The sequence below is a fragment of the Cynara cardunculus genome (genome assembly GCF_001531365.2).
Source record: "Cynara cardunculus var. scolymus isolate 2C chromosome LG 12, CcrdV1, whole genome shotgun sequence".
NCBI classification, from domain to species: Eukaryota; Viridiplantae; Streptophyta; class Magnoliopsida; order Asterales; family Asteraceae; genus Cynara; species Cynara cardunculus.
The window spans coordinates 25,969,524-25,991,499 of NC_037539.1; the positions used below are offsets into that span (position 1 = coordinate 25,969,524).

The 21,976-nt window shown below is 34.4% G+C and overlaps 2 protein-coding genes across 5 annotated transcripts; one reads left to right on the forward strand and one right to left on the reverse strand.

Annotated features, from left to right (window-relative positions):
- The first annotated feature begins 2,511 nt into the window (after window positions 1-2,511).
- Window positions 2,512-6,542, forward strand: LOC112523220 (casein kinase 1-like protein HD16). Of its 4 annotated transcripts, XR_003070250.1 has the most exons (6): window positions 2,512-2,772; window positions 2,891-3,204; window positions 3,731-4,164; window positions 4,379-4,441; window positions 4,643-4,734; window positions 6,253-6,542. XR_003070250.1 is itself a non-coding variant. In XM_025132739.1 (4 exons), the coding sequence occupies exons 2-4, from the start codon at window positions 3,808-3,810 to the stop codon at window positions 4,655-4,657; spliced, it is 435 nt and encodes a 144-aa protein (XP_024988507.1). In that variant the 5' UTR covers window positions 2,512-2,772; window positions 2,891-3,807; the 3' UTR covers window positions 4,658-5,211. The 4 variants fall into 4 exon arrangements, 1 of the variants encoding a protein (XP_024988507.1); XR_003070249.1 differs by having other exon boundaries at window positions 2,891-4,164; XR_003070251.1 differs by having other exon boundaries at window positions 2,525-2,772; window positions 2,894-4,164.
- Window positions 6,543-12,869: 6,327 nt separating this feature from the next.
- Window positions 12,870-14,461, reverse strand: LOC112523221 (squamosa promoter-binding protein 1-like). Its single transcript, XM_025132740.1, has 2 exons — window positions 14,096-14,461; window positions 12,870-13,255 (listed from the first exon to the last, which is right to left on the reverse strand). Exons 1-2 carry the CDS (start codon window positions 14,404-14,406, stop codon window positions 13,141-13,143), a joined length of 426 nt encoding a protein of 141 aa, XP_024988508.1. The 5' UTR covers window positions 14,407-14,461; the 3' UTR covers window positions 12,870-13,140.
- Between the last annotated feature and the right edge of the window lie 7,515 nt (window positions 14,462-21,976).

Sequence of the window (21,976 nt, forward strand, 5' to 3'; positions counted from 1 at the left end):
GATACTTCTGGTAAAGAAGTTATAATTTGTTTATATGTAGATGATATGTTGATCTTTGGTACTGATCAAGATCAAGTTGATAAAACCAAGAAGTTCTTATCATCTAGTTTTGATATGAAAGACCTGGGGGAGGCTGAGGTGATTCTTGGATTAAGAATCAAACAAGGAAACAATAGAATTTCAATTTCTCAATCTCATTATATTGAGAAGATATTGAAAAAAWTTAACTTTGGAAATTGTTCTCCTGTTAGCACTCYAATAGATCCTAATCTTAAGCTTCTACCTAATACAGGTGTTCYAGTGTCTCAGCTTGAATACTCGAGAGCTATAGGATGTCTTATGTATGCCATGATTAGCACTAGGCCCGATATAGCATATGCTGTAGGAAAGCTTAATAGGTATACCAGTAATCCTAGTTCACATCATTGGCAAGCTTTAAGTCGAGTATTCAAGTATTTGAAAGGAACCATGGATTATGGTTTGACATATAGAGGATTTCCTTCAGTTATAGAAGGTTATTCAGATGCCAGTTGGATTACAAATTTGGAGGATCACTCGTCTATGAGTGGTTGGGTTTTCCTTCTAGGAGGAGGTGTCATTTGTTGGGCTTCCAATAAACAAACTTGTATTACAAACTCAACAATGGAGTCTGAATTTGTAGCATTGGCTGCAGCTGGTAAAGAAGCTGAGTGGCTAAGGAATTTGATATATGAAATTCCGTTATGGCCCAAACCGATATCTATCATTTCTATCCGGTGTGATAGTGCTGCCACCTTGGCTAAGGCTTATAGTCAAGTGTATAATGGGAAGTCTAGACATTTAGGTGTTAGACATAGCATGATTCGTGAGCTCATCATGAATGGTGTGATATCGGTGGAGTTTGTGAGAACTCAGTTGAATTTAGCCGATCATCTAACCAAAGGGTTAGCTAGAGATCTTGTACACAAGGCGGCTGTGGGGATAGGTTTAAAGTTCACCTAAAATCTTTCATATTAAGATACCCAATTCCCATCTAATATAATGTTAGATGTTGAATTCAATGTGGAAAGCTTGATATCTAAAGATTGGAACACATTATTAGCGTCATCCCAAGGTATGTGTTCAGAACTGCAAGTAAAGGAGGTTGAAATTATATTTCTTAATAGTTCTTTTGAAAAATTGCATATGCAGATGCAAGAGTAAGAGAACTACCTATATAAGCAAGAAGTTTAGCCGCTTCAAGAAGTTTGGGACTTAGCTTTGATATGCTTATTGAAGGATAGGACACAGGCTAGTAAAATATAGTGTCAAGTTAGAACATGAGAATGTAAACTGTTGTGTATATTATCTTCATGTATTCACTATGAATAGAAAGGGTTCAATCCTTACTTCCTTAGTGACACCCTGATATTCGAATATTTGAAATGAGTAGTATACTAATGTGAAATTCAATCGTCATGATATTTCATTTATGCATCAGTTTGTTTTGTTATGAAATTGATTTAAGTTAATCAAGATTACACTTAAATGRGGGAGGATTGTTGGTGATTAGTATCACTAATATCACTTAAGTGTAATGRGATTAATTTGTTGACCAATGTAATCAAGATAAATATCGAATAAAGTAAGGAAGGTGCGGAGTGCACACTTGTTTGAATTTATTTTGGTCCGATTTTAGGTGAAAAACTGCTATTTTTGACAGTTTTTCATACGGTTTTTGGCCCGGTTTTAGGTGAAAAACTGCCTTTTTTTTGACAGTTTTTCATACGGTTTTTGGCCCGGTTTTTAGGTGAAAAACTGTCATTTTTGACAGTTTTTTTTATACGGTTTTTGACCCGGTTTTTAGGTGAAAAAACTGCCATACGGTTTTTCTTTTTATATTTCGAATTGGTCAAATTTTCGTGGAGAGTAAGAGAGGTACACAGATTTTCATAACAATTTCAGATTCGAAGTTCTGTCACTGAATTTTATCCGATTGAGATTTCGATTGTACCGTCGAAATACTTCAATCTGAAAGTGAAAAGCGACTTTCAGTGGATTCCAAGTAAAGGTGTTTCTAACAATCATGAAGCCTCTTAATCATTCTGACCACTTAATCATTCTGTATCAAACCATTCAACAATTATCAATCAACCCCTAAATAATTTCATTTTTAAAATCTATTTTCTTGCTGTAAACGTTCTTTAAATATAAGTATTTTAAAAAATTCCATTTTTATATTTTCAAGTAGATTTTGTCAGATATTACCAAACAAATAATTACGATCTTTAAGTAACAAAATCTTATGAAAGTTACACCACTTAATTTTTCTTAAATAATGTTATGGATGGTATATATATATATATTTTTTTTATTTTACATCTTTATCATATTAATATAAAAAAAAGTATATAAATTAAAATGCATGAAAAAAATACATTTATTTTTATAAATTATATCATTAAAATTATTTCGTTAATACCTTCAAAATAAATATAATATTAAATATTTTTTAATTTAATATATATCATGCTATCAAATATAATGAATACCTACAAGCCATGTCCCAACCTGATTTCTCTCCCTCTCTCCACGTCCAGCCTAATTTATCTCGCCCTCACATGCCTCTCGATTTCATCCATCAAGAACAAGCCACCAACGACAGGCAAACACTCGTGCCTCTATAATTCTTTCCAAATCCATAAGGCGATTCCGGGCTTTGAAGATACGGTTTATACCCGAGAGAATTTGGCATACTTTCTCCTTCTGCTATCGCCTTCTTCTTGCTTTACGGACGCCATCTTCACGATTAAGGTAATATTCACTCTCCGAATGTTGCTAAAGAAACCTCAAACCCTAATAGTCTGAAGATCCTTCCTTGGTGGTTCCATCAACAATTTTGTATTCTAACGATTTTCATTTTCTCTAACAGCAGGGAACAATTCGTTCTTCTGGTTCAATGTACGTTTCATCTCAAGGTTTTAGAGAGAAGATGAAGAGCATGATTTGAAATCTCCTTGTGACAGACAATTTCTCCCGCGAAGTCTGTTTTTATCCTACCCCTTTGCCCTGATTTTTGTCCCTTAAATTTTCTAGGTTTCTATTTATTGATCAAATGTTGTTGGTATACTTGGAACTGATCGACTTTTGTAATCAATCGTAACCATTTTTGGGAGATTCTTGCTAATTTGTATCTTCATCTTTGCTCACTGTGTACCTAGGTCTTCAAATTCATCTTTGGACAAGGTATTCTCCAATTTACGTGTGTGTTGATTTACGTTTCTTTGTGTTTTATAGTCTCTTTCAGTACGGATTTATGGTACTCAGTTGGATTTGAATTTTTTTTCTGATATTGGTTTTGACTTGTTTTGCATTCTCAGAGTAAATAAATTTGATTTTTTGTGTACTTATACGCCTAATGAAGAAAGTTTTTTTAATTTTTAGTTTGGTGATCTGACATGTGATGGATGTATAATTTGAATGTTGTTGATCACTGTTTCTTCGGAATATATTTGTTATCCCAAAAGAATCAAAACCTCAAAGCATTGAGTGTAGAATCTGTATAAACATCTACTTGGTATTTTTGCTAAATACAATACTCTTTCTGACATGTTTTGCTTTCTACGTAAGCAACTTTGCCCTCATTCTAGCAAGTTTCTCTTACTTTTCATTTCGAGGATGCAATATTTCATAGAATTAGGAAGGGAATTTATCTATTGTTATGGATTGTAATTTGTTTCTTCTTGTGCATTCATTTACTTTGTTTTTATAGTTGATTAGAGGCTTAAAGGGGTTGCTTGGGGAAATGAGTTCTTGGGTGGAACATATAGATCAAAATGGCTTGGAGATATGTACCATGCCGCTCAACCTGTTGATCAAGCTGAAAATATTATTGCACCTACACAAAATAGAACCAGAAGGAAAATCGATAGAGGAAGAGGAAGGGGTAATGTTGCAGTTGACGCAAAAGGGCCTTCGGTAGCAATACTGGTGAAACCAAGTGCTGCTGGTAGAGGCAAAGGCATTAGGTTGATTGATTCAGACCTGGTGCCTCCTTGTGAGATTGTTCCTAACACAGTTGCTGTTGGAGTTGTAGGACCTACTATTGACGATGTTGCAGATAAACATGTTGTTATGGGAGGTGGAAGTGCTGAAAAAATCACGGGAGTGGAACAAGAAGGAAATACAACTCCTGGACCTGAGAAGGTATATATGTGTTTGTTTCATTGCTATTTCTTGCATTATACTTATCTTAGGGTTGTCTAAGTCGGGTTACTATGAGATACATGACAATAATACGGCAACAGTGCATAATTAGTTAACATTCATTGCACATCTAACTTATTTCTTATTGCGTGGGTTATATGTTTTTTTTGCATGGAAAACTCCTAACTTAAGTTTTCTTCTTGCTTTGATGTAGGTACAAGTGGGTAATTCTTACAAGCTGGGGGTCTCATGGGAACAACCACCCATCTCTTTAAGGGTAGAATCCCCCCCCCCATTTCATTAATTACAAAAAACTGATTTTTATTAGCTAGAGTTGTGAACTTGTGATTTTGTGGTATTTGAGAATTGCTGGTAAAAGGTTTTTGCAAACCAAGAAGTATTTCTTTGGTTAAGTTCTTTTAATTCAGGTTTTGTGTGATCTTTCTAATAACTCAACTCCAACTTTTTTCTAATGCAGATTTGTAGGTTTTGAAAGTACTTTTGCAAAACCCTGGACTTTTCTAACGTGAAGTTGCTTTATCATAAGATGTACTTCTGGTTTTGAACGAGGTAAGMTACTGGAATGTTGTTGTATGCTTCATAAGGTCATGGTTTAATTGTTGCTGATTTCTGTTCTTGCTTTAAGATCGGTTTATGTTTTTGCACATTTTGCATTTGCATGTTATTTCTGTTCTCTATTCTTAGCAATACTGCAAGACGGGCATGATCGAATAATGGTTTTTGTATATTTTGGGTTTTTAAACTATTAATGGCATTTTTTAAATGGTAAAAACACATCAAATTAACTTTTTATCTTGTTTTAGAAAGAAAAAAAAGATATTGTCTGAATCTTTGTTCAAAAGGGTATAAATTTTCATTCACTGGCTTCAAGTCATTAGCTTTATGTACCTTTGGGATGGATGTGTCACCATAGATCAACTCTTTTATTATAAGAATTTTGTTGGTTCCACTGTTTCTCACCACCCTCCCTCCATGCATTTGTCCCTCTCTTACCCCCACCTAACAAGAAAGGGGATGAAATCCTGATCGACGCTCTCTCTTAAATCACCCCTTCTTAACACCCTCCCCCTTAATCTCTCTCTCTCTCTCTCTCTTGATGTTTGGCAACATGATGGTGTTGAGATCATTACCAATGATCAGGGCAGTAAGACGACACCCTCTTATGTTGGTTTTATACTGAGCATCTCATCAGGGATGCTGCCAAGAATCAGGTTGCTATGAATCCAACCAACATTGTTTTCGGTATGCTCCTGGCTTGAAAGTTCTAATTCTCAACTTTATGAACTTACGGTTGGTGCTATTTTTCTGTAGGTTTCAATAAGACTTAAAGGGTTTGATTTATGGGTGTTGTGATACCTTTTATGATTTATATGACATTTTATAATATTAATTAAATTTCAGATCCACTATAGCTAAACGATTATCCACATCATATATAGAGTGTTCAACTTAGATTCTGTATTTTGGTATAATGCATATGATGTTATTTGATGCTAATCAATGTTGATTTGTTTCATTACAAGAATGATTTGGTGGTGGTGGTTGAAAAATGGGGGTTTTACCACTGTTTCATGAGCCCCTAAATTGAATAATGCCCCCAATTTCACGCTCAAAGATAGCCATTTCACGCACCAAAGATAGCCATTCATGCTCTGCTTGTTATTGTTTCAAGAACTTGTAAATTTCCACCTTTAATGTTATTCATGAGCCCCTAAACTGAATAATGCCCCCAATTTTCTGTAATTGTTGACTATAATGTTGCTGGTTGATTGCAATTGCGGAGATGTCAATTTAGATGCCATGAATGTCTACCAGTATATTAGTTGGTGTATTATCACAAGAGGCTATGTAATATTCTGAAGTCTTAGAATTGGTTGTCATATTTAACTTCTCTAGGTAAATATTAACTTTTGCAATACAAATAAGAGTAAAATATGTTGTAATGAAAAACTAAGAAATACTTTGTGTATTTTATTTGTTGATTGGTATCATTATTTCGACTTTTCCATATAATAGTAAGATTTATTGTGCTCTTGGGTAAGCTAAGTGCTTGATCCATTTTGGCAGGTTGTTGCTTATTGATTCAAAAGAACTTTTGGTACTGATATTTGTGGCTTGTGTTGAGAAAGCTGGAAAATCATTGCAGTTTTTCTTTACGGTTAGTAAGATTTCAAGAACTTGGAGGTTGATTCCCATATTTGGAATGGAAGAAATATGTCTTTAGCCTTTTCAAGGCAAAAACAATAAAATATAAATCTACTTAATTATTGTGCTTGCTTATGTATGAATCCTATTGTTATTTGTCATTTTCACCTGGTAGTTATAATATAACTGCTTTGGAAATGTGCGCACAAAAACTGAGGGGACGTTTACTAAACTCTTACCTTGGTAAGTGCTTATTAGTTCCATTATCTTACTTACCTGGTGAAAATAATAAAGACGAAGAATCTTAACCGGGTAAGAGAGTAGGGAAGGATGGAGAGTCTTATTTGGTAAGTGGGGGTGATAACTTTTACGCTGTAAGAGCTTACCGGTTTATAAACCCTTACCATCAATCCATTTTGATGGCTTGGAATGTTACCCCAAAAAGTAAATGAGGTGAGTCTTGCTGGTAAGTGCTTACCCATTAAGCGTTTGTTAAACCACCTCTTAATGACATTTTATACTTCATGTGGATGTTTTAATATGATATGGTAAATTAATAGGCCATTTACCAAACACTTACCTTGGTAACTGGTAAGCGCTTACTAATTCAATTACCTTGTCGGGTGAATATAATAAGGACTGAGAATCTTACCTGGTAAGATGGAAGACAAGGATCAAGTGTCTTATCCGGTAAGTGAGGATGATGGCTCTTATCGGTAAGCACTTACCGGTTATAAACACTTGCCATTAATCCATTTTGATAGTCGGGATTGTTACTTTATAAGGTATGTGAGACTCTTGTTGGTAAACGCTTACCTGGTAAGCGTTTGATAAACGTCCCTAAAGCTCCTTTCTTAGTCTATGCAGACAAGTTATTCCTTCCATGATGTTGTTGGAAGACCAATGTTGGTTATGGAGAAGGAAATGTTCCTGAGCATAACTTTTGTTTCCAAGTGATTTCAAACTGCTTTTATATATATATATATATATATATATATATATATATATATATAGCTTTTCTCTTGTCTCCATGTAAATACCAATATTTCCTATGATAACACAATGCCTATTTTATATTAAATAGACTATTTCCAGGTGATTTCAAACGGCTTATATATATATATATATATGTATATATATAGGGGGACTAATCAAATGAAAACTAATTAGTTCTGTGGTAACTGTGAGATCAAATGTGAACCAATCATTTAAGATAAATAATATTTTTCTTGTGATAAATTGTCCTAAACTATGATAAACTGACTGGGATAACTTGTGATAAACTGTGATAATAAAAGTAAGTTGTGATAAATTGTCCTAAATTGTGATAAACTGTGATAATAAAAGTGAGTTGTGATAAATTGTCCTAAACTGTAATAATAAAAGTAAGTCTTGATCTTCGATTTCTTCTATTCTTTGGATACCTTTTTCTCAGTTTGAAATTGATACCTACTTCTCAGTTTGAATAAACAATAACTGTTGAAATAAATCGATAACTCTAATTTCCAAGATTATTTGGTTAATGTGATCGTGTTTAAAATTTTATCATTTTGTTTTCCAATATTACCCTTTTGACTCTCAAATTTTTTTGAATTGTTTTAAATTTCAATTTTAATTTAAAAAATCTTTAAATTTTTTTGTTATCACAATATGAAGCTAATAGGTTGTTCTCGTGTTCTCGTAAATCACAGGGTTCTCGTTTGAACCTTTTCCTCTCTATATATATATATATATATATATATATATATATATATATATATATATATATATATTACGGGCGCGTAAAACAAAAAAATACGCTGATGGGGGACGGGCATACTATGTGTAATGCTTTACTCATTTACGAAATCTGATTCAAATCCAACATATCCGGCAAAAGGAGGATTATTCAGGGCAGGCTCAATGGATAACGGGGATGGAATAGCGGTTGGATGGTTAGGACATCCTATCTTTAGAGATAAAGAAGGGCGTGAACTTTTTGTACGTCGTATGCCTACCTTTCAAAAGAATCAATACTGATTAAGTATGTATCAATTTGTATTTTCTGATCGGATTAACCAACCAAAATTAGCTTCAGTCATTATGTATTGAACAGAAGCAAAAGCATCAGTAACGGTGGGACGATAGTAAAAGGTCATGGCAAATCCTATAGGAACTGGACGATCTTATTTGGTCAAATACCTAGCAAAAAACTCCAAGAGAATTTGGATAAGAGCAATAGTTAGTTATTAAATATAACTAAAAAAAAAGATATGTAATATATATATATACAAGGTTCGAACCCGTGTAATTAATTTACAAAAATTAAACGAAAATAATATGTATTTTATAAAGAATTAATAATCGGAGTTAATTTCTAAGGTTAGACAAATGTACAAGTCTGATTAAATTTTTTGTAGAAAGAGGCTCTGCGTTGTAGCTCTGCATCAGGCACGGAATCAGGCATAGAGGCGCTGCATAGTACTTGCAGTTTCTTTGTAAAACTCTATATGAAACACGGAGTGAGGCTCAGAGGCTCTGCGTAGTACATACAGAGCCACTCTGATGCTCTGAGTGAAGCACGAAGCGAGGCTCAGAGGAGCTACGTAGTACATGCAGAGCGTCTATGGCCGGATAACTATAATGCAGAACATAAATGAAAAATGACCCTCTGAATTAATAATAATATGAGTAAATATGAGGAACCTGTAAAACAAAATTTATAACAGAACATAAATGAAACAAACAAAAGGTAAATGTGATAACCGGATCTTGGTTATCACCCGAGGTAATTAATATGTGATTAATTGTTATATGCTTACTTGTATTGTCCGGATTAATAAATCGGATAAGTTGAATAGTGTTGTCAGGATTGGATAAACCGGCCAAGGCTTGACCGGAGATGAAGTTCGGCCAAGTCTGTGTTGACCAGATTTGTGCATTGATTTATGTATTGTTCATATAATCATCATTTTAATATTCTTTTAAAAAGAATGAGAATATAAGGGTGACATTTGTATGTGTGATATGTAATATAACTTCGACTATTATATCTTTTAAGGTATGATTTTGGAGATTGGTTCCGTTAAGTGCTATTATAGTTGGTGAATGTCATTATTTTAAGTTTGGTAATAATTTGTGAACTTTTACATAACTTGCCATTTTTGGCTATTGCTATATAAGGTAGTGATTGTACTCTTCCAGATTATTCAGAAGGATATTAGTTTTCCTATCACATTTTGTGTTTACCCTATCGTCTACTAGAAAGAATCTGAGTTATCTCGATTCTGCATCAGTATACATACATAATTTCCTCGTTCTAGAAATGTAGAATGGTGTGTTTAGCATGTGATATTAACAACCCTGAATATTGTTTTAATTCCTTTGTGGGGGGATGTTGAGTGCTTAAAGTGACATTCACATGGAAGTGTCATCCCCAGGTGGGGGAACTTCAGTCTCGAACTCTCTGTAGAACCTTATAAATTTATTTCTGATTTCCCACATTTATTTTTTCATTTGGCTTGGTTTGAGAGCCAAGGCACCCTCGTATCTTCAATCACATTTACAAACATGTTAGGGGTCTTTCTTATTTTCAAGAACCCACTTGGCCATTTTCCTTGGTATTCTATTATGTGCCTTCTTAATTTCAATAAACAACATATGCAAATTCTGTATACGTTACTTCTTATCTCTCTGAGTTTTCTAATGAAGAAAATAGCATTTGTTGATCTCCTAGGCAGAAACTTAATTGATATTCCAATACCTTACACTCAACTAGAAAACATTAACCCTCTATGTTCTCTAACCTCGTCGTAGTTTACCAAGTCTTTGGCTCTCATCCTTTATGTGCTTGATTCAACATAGGACCCTATGTTCCCAGTCACTTATATGCATCTTTCCCTCCTTTTTTGTTCCTGGTTTCTTCTACAAATTATATGCTTTACTTTTAGTTTCGCTTTTCGCTAAATACTTCTTCATGGTTTCTTCACTCACAATCTTTACGATACTTTAGCTTGCATTCTTCTTAATAGCCTCTTCTGCTTCCTCATTTCACCAAATGTTTTTTGTTTCATTTTGACTTCCTTTAATTCTTCGCTTACTTTCTTTGCTAGGCTTTAGTTGCACCTTATCTTTTACCCCAAATCCTGTTAGCTTTTCCTTTAATATTCTTGGGCTTGTCTTTCTCCATTTGATTGTTGAACATACTTGGATTTTACTATCTAGTTTCAGGCTTTTTAACTCTGTTGATGTGTGTGACACATTCCTCATGCATAAGTCTGCTGCTAAATGCATTGATGTGTTTTATGTTGTTCACAACTCTCCCAAGGTAAGACTGTATGTATGATACCTAGTTTCCTTTCATTATGAGGACATAATCCATCTCCCTAGAGTTTTGACCACTCCTAAAGGTTTGCTAGTTGAGAGTCATGTTTCAAAACAGAGTGTTTACAAACAAACATCAAAAGCATATGCTACTGAGAAATTTGAGGTTTTTTCTTGATCTTATTACCATACTTAAAACCTCCTTTACTTCTTTCAAAGCCTCTACTATCTCTGCGGCATTATCCGACTCAACTTTCTATATCCATGGAAATTAATTCATCACTCTTTTATTTTCACGTGTTCTTGTGATAGAGAAAAAAAATAGGAAGTGCTTGCTCTTAAAAACCAGTTGCACAGGACTCATATTGGCAATGTTTGCAAACAGGCACAATAATGAATGCATTGAGGTTCATTGCAGCCTTATGACAACAGACTGTGAGCCAATTGGGAACTTGATTCACACCCAGATTCCATGGTCCCACCCGAACTATGGTGAAAGAGGGATTGTGCAACAAGTTACAGATGCCCCCAAGTTTCAGATTTCATCCAGTGTTTTACGTCTGCCATTTGCAGAACTAGGTTGACGTTGTGCTGCCACTGCCTTTCCCTTCAACTCTCATGGTTGAACCTTTGGGAGCTTTGGAAACCATGTTCATTCTCTTTGGATCATAATTAAATCACCAAGCTCTTATCCAGAGGCATTTTACTAACACTGAAGATGTCTTTGATTATGAGTCGAGTTTCCTGCAACTAGACTTTATTGCCAATCATTTAGGTTCTTCTGAAGAGGTGGATAATGTTATGCTAAGCTGTATTAAGTAGTAGTTAGTTTGCCCTTTTTTCATCCACTCTGCATGTGTTATATTTTGTTGATTTCTTTCTCTCTTAAGCAGACTTAAGTTATGGATAGTTGTTTTTCCAATATTTGAAACCCATCAAATATGCGAACGTGTACCATCCGACTATTGGACTTCTCTAGATTTTCAGTCTTTTCCCTAACCCTGCCCTACTGCTCCGCTCAGATCTCTAATTCTACTTCTGATCTCAGTCCTGAGCTTAATAGAAACTCCACATGATTATAAGGGAAACCCCTCTGCAAGGGGGGATAGATATCATAATTCATCCAAAGGATGGCGGAAAGAGACATCCTAGTACATGGTCAGCATTTTTGGGAAAGCAAAATATGTGATACAGACTGATAGTCACAAGAATCCATGGAAGTATTTAAGCTATAATGCTGTCATACCTTCAAATGAATCTTTGAGTAAGTTATATGGAGGAAACCTATGAAAATGACTAATATCATAGTATGCATGAACAGACCAGAACAACTATTTAGACTAAGCTGGTAAGGCAAACCTTGCTACCATTTTACATATGTGATTTGATGGTCATCCTGGAGATAATGTCTAGAGCATGTTGTGCATCAACTGTGACAGTTGCTGTTGAAGGTTCACTGCATAAAAAAACAGCACATTTGCACATCATCACACCTATCAAGGGTCTGCATACCTGTCTATTCAAATCAGGCATTACACGTGATGGTTCTAAAATGACTATATTTCAAGGAGCCAGGGAGGTGGCTCAGCGGGTTACAATATTGATATCTCTGTGGAATCCTTTATAGATAATGAATTTGTTAATACACTTGCACGAGAAAAGACATGCAACCATTTTATGTTTAGGATATACTGTTGGTGCAGTAAATGAGGTCTGAGGTCCGCCAGATGTAAACCATGAATGTGGCTGTGCCAGAATAAGGGATAAAGGACAATGTTAGTGAAGGTTCCTAACATAAATAATAGCACATTTATACATGATCTCTCTTTCAAGGGATAAGTTATCTGTCTAGTCACCGGCTATAGGTGAAGTTCTTAACTGATCACTCATGCTAGAATGCAAGTGACCCCTTATCGTCAATTCAAAGCTTGATGCTTGATTATCATTTATCACCTTTTCAGTTCCCCCAATACCCCTCCTTAGATTATATATGCCTCATGGCACTAGACATAAGTCATAACCACACCAGCTTACAAGATACTATTGTCTGCTTTTCAGGCTGAACCAATTTTTAATCTAACTTTGTTGCATTCCTAGTAATAGATGCGAGTAGAACTTGCAGCTACTTAACTTAGAAGTGGTGTTTATGCTAGAAGTAGAAAATTTCTGTAATCAAATATCATATAACAAGCACTTGCTTCTCAATGTCGATATTGTCTTTGCATGCAGAATCATAAAGTTACTTCCATTTGCACCCAGAAAGTAATCATAAAGATAGTATAATTGGCTGGTACACAGTTGTACTGCTTTGGATATTCTTATGAAGTTCATCATATTTACTTACACAGCAACACTTCTAGATATTTAAGTTAATGGACTGACAGAAGAGAGAGAGCATGATAGCGAACATAGTTATGTCTTATTTTATCAGTAGTTGGTGAGGCTCTTCCGTGGAAATATCTCTAAGCATCTCCTTTCCTCATCAAGAACTCTTTTTCTCATTTATGATCAGGAACTTTCTCCATAAGTTTCGTAGGAGCTTTTACGCCTGCGTTCATTATGTCCAGCCAAACGCCTACGACAACTCCTTTTGGCATCATCAAATTCTGTTAGGTCATGGAACCTGCAGAAGGCGCCAGACAAGTAACAAAAATAAAAGGCAAATTGAATGGATGGTGGCCTTATTCTTTTTTCTAGTCCCATGCTGATTATTATTCCTAATCTAGTTGTTAAGTATATATTAAATTTGATACATTCATTATTATCTCTGCTATGAATAATATCACAGAATTGAATTTTCGTATGACTACCTTCTTTTGTTTCTGTGTGAAGTTTAAAACACACTATATCACCAATATGAGTTCTGGTGATAAACTGTAAAGTTTGAACTTATTATGGAAGTAAAGTTATAATCTTTGTTGGTGCAGTCGAATTTTTTAATACATTATCTGTACTTAATTATCTTTTTTACTTCTATTGGAGGCCTATTTGTTTCTTCAGTCTTCTTGTTTCACTTTGGTAAGCCTATTTTAGTCTATTCTTTTAATCACTATGAGAAAATCATATTCTTTACTTCAGGTTCTGGTTGATTACAATACATATTCATAATTGAATTACCTGTCACCAAGAACTCATGTCAATTTTCTTCAAATCTATGGGACAGAAAATAATTCAACTGACCAACTTTTCTAAATAGAGATGTCTCTTGAAATAATTGCAATATGAGACGGATAATCTTAAATTGAACTCTAAAGACTTTCCAAGTAAGAGATGATATGAATTGATAATCCTTGGGCAGGCTCTTTTTGTATGTTTGTTTGTGTCTGTCCTCGTCGGTAGTCGGTTGAACTGACCATTTGTCAAGGGAACTGACTTTATGTGCTATTTTGATGTACTGTTTGTCATATTGTAGCTACTGTTAACATATAATCATCCAAATACTTGGAATAATAAGTTTCTTTACCTGCTGCATTGCTGACAGAAACGCTGCTGACATCCACCAGTGATAACAATTGAAGCCTTAGCATGAACTTCACAGACCTTATGCCGCCGATGGTATGTCTTGCAATTAGTCATATCAGTAGTGCAACCTTCCACCTGACAACAAGGTTGTATGGACCCTCCACTACCAGAACCCCTCTTTCCCAGTACCTTCTTCTTCCTACTACCCTCACCAAAGTTTTCATCATCATCTTCTTCCCCATCTTCCATCATCTCATTTTTCAACTTATCGTTCATGCTTCTGACTACCCTTCCAGATTTTGTTGTTTCCATGCCCTAGAAAGAGAGTGGATACAGTCTTTATAGAAAGAAGAAAAACAAAGGAAAAGGTGAAGAGATGGATAGAAACAAGAGTGTGAGGACCACAGGCTTCAGTTTCTGTTCATTCAAGTTAGGGAATAACAGAGGGTAGTGTTTGAGTAACTACTAATTTTATTAACCTTCCTTTCATAGGCATATAATATAGATCAATTACAACTGCTTCTACTACTATTATTATTGTTTTTACCTACAGTACATAAGCGTCAAAAAAGCAGTTTTATCCCAAGCTAGTGGGATTTGGCTAAAAATGGAAGCCGATAGAAATTGGAAGAGGTGAATCCCATAGGGCTCTTGGACATGACTAGCCACCTTTCATGCACTTTCTATGTAAGGCCAATTCCTTTACTGTTCCAGTTAGTCAAATCTCTTTTCTTGGTGGGCCACTACCGCTTCTTAGTCCTTATGATATCCCTCTGATACCAGTCTTGTCTTTCTAATGGTGCGTTCAAATGTCTACACGGGAGAGAATCACATATGTTGTTAACGCACTTTCTCCTACACGCGTCACCGCAACCTTTCCTCACAAATCACCATTGCCAATCATATCCCTCATTGTGTGTAACATACCCACCTTGACATTTGCAATTATGCTACACTTGTAATCAAGAGATGGGATTTCAATGATTACTTGCTTAGATTATTGATTTTAAGTATTTCTTTTGATGAGTAGTGTTTAGAGAAGAGTAAGCCCCATACACAATCCCGCTTCTGCAAACACAAATTTTCATGTAAGATACCTTGTATACTATTTGATTGTTTCCAACATCCATATACACACTCTCTTTGAAATCTCAAATCATCGAGGTTCTTTGATGCAAAGTAATGCAGCCAACCATACTCAGGATTGCTAGTATAACCAACATTAATATACAGAGAATTTTGGATTTCCTTAAAAAATTAATTTGTGTTTAGTTCACTTATGAATTTGAAGATTTTGTTATTATCTCACAAATTTTTATCTCTACTGATCAGTGTATTAGGATTTAAACATGGATGCTGGTTGATGTGAAGTCATTATAATTGTGGTCACTAACTTGTGGCATTGAATGAAATCCATGTATCTCTTGGATGCAGACATGGACACCGTGTGCCCCTACCTACTTTTTGTTCTTTAAAGTCGTTAAAATTGTATAGGTTAACCTCCGTTTGATGGGTTTAACACGCTCTATTGGGATGTGTAATGCTTTAGGTACATATTAGAGTCCACCATGGTTCATTTGACATATCTTTCATCCATTTGAGACTTGTAATAATTTTCTTTTTAGTTGGAAAAAACATATTTAACTGAATGTTTGTAGAAAAGAATTACTTTATGGGTAACCTTGCCACATTAATTTCATGTCACCCAACATATGACCACCATGTTCTTTCTTTCAGGGACAGTGTTTCAAGCACTACAGTTGTGGGGACCTGTAGTGGGACGGACCCATACCTATGCAAAGCGTGCAGGGTTCTCAACATTAAGAAAGAGTGCAACGTACACAATTTGCAGGTATCCTTTTTCTTCATACTTTAAAATTTTGCAAGTCTATTTCCATAGAAGATGATTGTAGGTGGTATGATTCATGGTGAAAGTTGAAAACTTTTTTGAATGGTCCAAATGATACCATGGAGTTGTCTAATGTAGGGTTGACACGTGTGTACTTGTGTCACAATTCGAGTTTAACATACGCCCTCTCTCCCACGAAAAGAAACACACTTTTTTTAATTTAGATATAAAAATCTTAGTACTTCTCATATTCACATTTGTTGCCGGTTCGTTTGGTTTTTTGCTCTCAAAACACTCTCAATCTAACACTTTAAGTGATTGACTTTTCGTACCGTTGTACTTGTTTTTTTGTTGTAAATTAATGTTTGTTATTCTATGCAACATCATAAAAAACTATATTTTATAAGAATAAACAATTTTAGACAAAAAAGGAGTAATTACGGTGGTCCTTATATTTAGTTTCTTACTTTGTCTTGGAACAATTATTTTCCTAAATTATAGTTTTTTAGTATTTTCACAAAAATAATAGTTAGTTTACAACAAAAACTAAAATGTTACAATTTGAAAATTCAAACATTCAATGCTATACTTTATGTGGTTAAATGTAGTCTATGATTATTTTATTGAGATTAAACACTAACTTATTTATAAAAAAAAGTTGATAATATTTATTGGTCTCACTCTCACCTCCCATGACATTGTCAATTGATTTATAGGAGTGTGGCCAACTAGCTTTTGTTGTGATGATAGTACCACATCTAGCATCTAATTGGACCTAAATGGTACAATACAAGCATGCTGTGTGGTCCCAATTCCCAATCCCATCACAATTATCATCAATTTCAAAGAGTTACACTTTATCGTATGTTATATGTTTCTTCGAATATGGTCATTTAACCGGAGAGAGTTGTTGCCTTGTAATCGTGGGTATTTGGGCTAGTTTGCATGCACCTCGACTCACAGTCAAAACAAACCGTTCGGTCGCTTCGGCTCTTAGGAGATTTGAAGGTCTGCCTCTTGGGAGTGAATAATCATGGTCTTACCAGTTGAGCTACTCCTCAGTGTTAAAAATTGTTGCCTTGTAGGAAGCTTTAATCATTTTCCTTTTTGATGGGTAGAAGGTGAGCTGAACTTGGTTAGTCCATTAGCGTGCGTTTGGTACACGGGATTGGATGAGACAAGAAGTATAAAAACATGTCCTATGTTTAATGTGACATTACATTGGGATATGACAAGTAGGACATGAAAGCATTTTTTTTTGTCCCATCAAAATAGGTGGTACAAAAAATCTTGGAGATGAAAATGATTGGTAAATTACTAAACTACCAATGTCAAATCCTTTCAAATTTCTACCTCATCCTCGTCCGTGTACCCAACAAACTCTTAGGATAGGTCTTGTATCAAAGAAAACAATGTACAACTTTCATTGCATATGGTACAAGTTAGTATAACATTTTATCCCTGTTTAAGTGCTATATGATCTACACGTAAATCCCATTCGGGCACATAGGAAACGTGGACATCCCTTTCAGGTCATCAAGGATTTTTCTCTGCAAACTTATGAAATTAGTCGAGATTGTATATAAACTGTCTTGAACACCCACCGTTAAAAAGAAAAAAAAAAAGAAAAAGAAATTTGTGAACCGAGAATTGCTTGAAGGTACTAGCATCCAATAACATAAAGGATCAATAAATGAATACAGGTGAGTAGAGCTCTTGGGTCCATTAATGAGTCGTACATTTAGAGCATGAAGGTACTAGTTTTCAGTGCACCTCAAGTATATATCAATAAATGAGTACATTTACAGCATGTACAAACTGACAGTGCATCTAGCTGTTGCTCTTCTTGCCTCTTTTTAAGTTTTTATTATTATTTTTATTTTTAACTATTCTATGTATATCACTTTTAACCAAAATGTTAATAAATTAATATGATTAAAACAATACATGAAGCCCTAAATTTGCTACTATTTATATTTCTGGAATGGTCCTTCCTAAATTTGTTATTTAATCTCGAGTAAACTAAGATTTGGTCCCGGTGGTTTGTCGAATATTAACACTTTTCATCCATGCAGTTATGCAATTACAAGATGACTATAATGGTTTGCAAAAACGTTCGAATTTGATCCCTTCCTCTTATGACCGTTAAAATTTCGTTAAGTGAGAGGCATTTTCGTTTTTTTATTGATTTCTTTTGTCATTTATCCAATCAAAATTGATTTATGATTAGGTTCGTATGGTTTTGATTTGATAAATCGATGAAGGGACAAAAATACGCCTTATTTAACGGTATCTTTTAATGGCCGTTAGACAAAATTCAAACGTATTTGCAAAACATGATAGTTATCTTGTAATTTCAAAATTGTAAGGACATAAACTGTTATGTTTGACAAACCACAAGGATCAAATTTGTAGTTTAATCTTTTGACATTTTTTTTAATAGATTTGAGATGCCAAAGGATAATATCGTCTATTTGTTTCAATAAACATCAAGTTTGTGCATATAGATTTATAACCACTAACCTGTGAGTAGGTCCAAATATCCCATGAGGAACGTCTATTTGCTGGTGGATTGTTACGTGTTTTTCTATCACGTACTTTCTGGAATGAGGTTATAATCAGGCTTGTTTATATCAAACTCGTTAGATAGGAAGTTATCCAACAACAAAATAACCATATCTTTTAATGCATTATGTATAAAATTAACTAATGGGCCGTTTACCAAATGCTTATCCGGATAAGGCTTACCAAGTAACATTACCTCACCGGATGAATATGGTGAGGACCAAGAATCTTACCAGGTAAGAGCGAGACAAGGACCAAGAGTCTTACCTGGTAAGTGAGGGCGACTACTTTTACGACAGTAAGCGTTTACCGAGTAAATTGTTGCATATAATGTCGTTTTGGTAGACTAAAATCTTACCCGGTAAGTAAATAGTAATGTTAAATTTTACCGGTAGCTTACAAAATAATATTACTCTTTATTCCTATTTATACATACTAGGGCAAATTTAGGTCTGCTCGGTTATTTAACCAGTCTTGACCAGGGGCGAACCTTTGAAAGTTGCTCAACTTATTTTTGTAAGTTAATTGTTTTTGGAACCAACATCAATCCTATAATTAGATGTAAACTTTTTTTTCTTTCTAAATATTTCCAATAAATCTAAACATTTTTAACTTGTATTCATTTATATAATTTATGCTCTAAATAAATATATTTTTTAAGAATTCTTTGTTTATTAAAGAGACGAGAAATTAGGCTATGAGGAGAAGAGCAATTGTTTGATTGGAGGTTTTAGTCAAAGTAGGGCCTAACTGGACTTGATAACACTTCTCTCAACTTCAAAAATTGCACGCCTTTAGGCTTAGGATGGGACTTTAGAAACCACTACCAGTCAGTCCTTTCATAATCGGTCTCGGGTCAACTTCCATTTGTTCACCTTTACATCCCCTTTGTCCGAACTACATTTTTCAACCATAGCGTCTAAAATTAACAATTTTGAAATATATAAACATTTATTTCTTTTTAAACATGTCATTTCTTTTTTATCATTTTGTAACACCCCCAAACACCATATTTACATATAACATATATTTCATTACATAGAAACATAGTTTACATTATAAGGTCTCACTAGTATAAGGATTCTTATATGTACAAAATCTACATATGAAAAATTCTAAAACAAATCTTGTACTATCATATGTAATACAACATGTATCTTCAAAATAAGCAATCTTATGCAAATCTTCAAAAGCAGATAACGGGTTAGGAAAATAATCACATTTTCCCTTCCCCTTATTATTCCTGAACTCCGTCGTTCCTGCATTGCATATTTTAAAAACAGAAAATGAGGGTTAGATCAAAAGGGTCTAGTGAGTAACTCCCTTCTTTTGCAAATGCAGGGTAATGAACACCAACATATAATAAAGTAACTTTGCTCAGAAATATTTGCAATACAATCAAATAATGCAGCTCTCAATGATCAATAGAATAAACTCAAGAACCTCAGTTCTATTTATAAAATACATCTGCTTAAAGATCCAATATTCCCAATATGAAACAAATATTGTAACTAAAACTTCTTTGAATCATCAGACTAAATAGACCAAAATTCCTCTGGAAAGATTTAAGGCAATACTTGTCTTTTATGACAAACCATTTTCCCTTTCTCAATAACGTCTAAATTATTATTTTTAATAGAAATAATATCTCTAATTCATCAGGTCACAAAGAAATGATGACTCAAAGCTATTAAATTCAAGTAGTAATAATAATAAGAGTTATAATAATATCCACATATGACAATGTCTCCCTTATTCCAAGTACACTTTTCCTTGATATGTCATCCTTATTCCTTCACCAAAACAAGTCTACTTATCAAAACAGACAAAAGTCACCACGTCTGAAAGCACTCATTCCCAGTTCCAAGCCATAACAGACAAAAGTCACCACGTCTGGGGGAACTACCTCTTAAAACAAGTTTCATACCAAAACAGACTTACGTCACTGCGCTTGGTAGAAACAGTTTACAAAAATCCAATTTCATACCAAAACAGACTTACGTCACCACGCTTGGTAGGAAGGTTTCCCAAAATACAGTTTCATACCAAAACAGACCTACGTCACCACGCTTAATAGAAACATATTTCCAAATCCAGTTCCATACCAAAACAGACTTACGTCACCACGCTTGGTAGGAACATATCTTTTTATTTAAAAAGATATAAAATACCCTTTTTGTAAATCCACAATTAAACCCAATAATAGACATTTTTAAATTATATAAATGTCTAAAATATTCAACATTTGAAATTTAACAAATATAAATCACCCGGATAAGTTATCTGGATATACAATCTGGACAACACTGTCCTTTCTTGTCCGATATACTAATCCGGACAACACTTGGTCGATTTAAGACTAAATCGCATTATTCATGTCCGGTTTAAGGCAATCCGGACAACATATGATCAATTCAAAACTAAACCGCATGACTCATATCCGGTTTAAGGCAATCCGGACAACACATGATCGATTTAAGACTAAACCGCTCAATACGTGATCGGTTTATAACTAATCTGCACGACCCTTAGGCGATTTAAGGCTAAACCGCACAATGCTTGGTCGTATTCATAATTCTCCGTTCAAAACCTTTGTCCGGTTTACATAGTTCAAATTCTCACTAACACCCTAAATCGCACAACACTTAAGCGATTTATAAATAAATCGGACACCTCCTATCCGGTTTAAGAGTAATCCGGACAAGCTTTGTCCGGTTTAGACTTAATCCGGTTTAGACTTAATCCGGTCACCCCTTGTCCGAATAAAAACCTTAATTGGATAACTGATTTCTTTCCAATAATAAGCAACATTCAAATAAAAACTAGTAACAAATTTTATACAAAAGGGGTTTAGAAATCACTCACCTTTGTAAAGATTTGAAGATGAAAAGATAAATTGAATCCAAATCTTGATTATCCGGACAACTCCTCTCAAGAATCTCAATTTCCCCAAATAAGACAAGAAGAAGAAAAACTTCCTGATACTCCTTTCCCATGTATATATACTTTCCAAATGTGGAAAGTCGGCTAAACCAGCCAAACCTTCCATACATATACATATATACATATCACACACACACTTATATATATATATATATATATATATATATGTAGGGTTGGATTCACGTGAGACTAAGGGTTTTTCGTGAGACCCATAAGACCAATTTATGTTCATTGATCAAATTTATAAACTAATGATCTAATGGTCTAAAGTTGCAAGGTGGCAATTTTGTAAGGCGTTTATGAATGTTCAGATCTGACGATTGTAAATTTAATCCAAATGTTGAGAATTGGTCTTACGGGTCTCACGAAAAACCATTAGTCTCACATGATCCCAAATCTATATATATATATATATATATAACCACATATTATGCATGTACCCCTATGCATAAAATACACATACTCACATATTAAATTTACGTAAGCATGTATCCACATAAATAATTAATTCACATAATAAATACC

Excerpts from the sequence above, each read along its gene's own strand:
- LOC112523220 (XM_025132739.1), top strand. The coding sequence starts at position 3,808 with ATGTACCATGCCGCTCAACCTGTTGATCAAGCTGAAAATATTATTGCA. Across the intron at positions 4,165-4,378 it reads CAACTCCTGGACCTGAGAAG|GTACAAGTGGGTAATTCTTA; the intron begins GTATATATGTGT and ends GCTTTGATGTAG.
- LOC112523221 (XM_025132740.1), bottom strand. The coding sequence starts at position 14,406 with ATGGAAACAACAAAATCTGGAAGGGTAGTCAGAAGCATGAACGATAAG. Across the intron at positions 13,256-14,095 it reads TTCTGTCAGCAATGCAGCAG|GTTCCATGACCTAACAGAAT; the intron begins GTAAAGAAACTT and ends CGCCTTCTGCAG.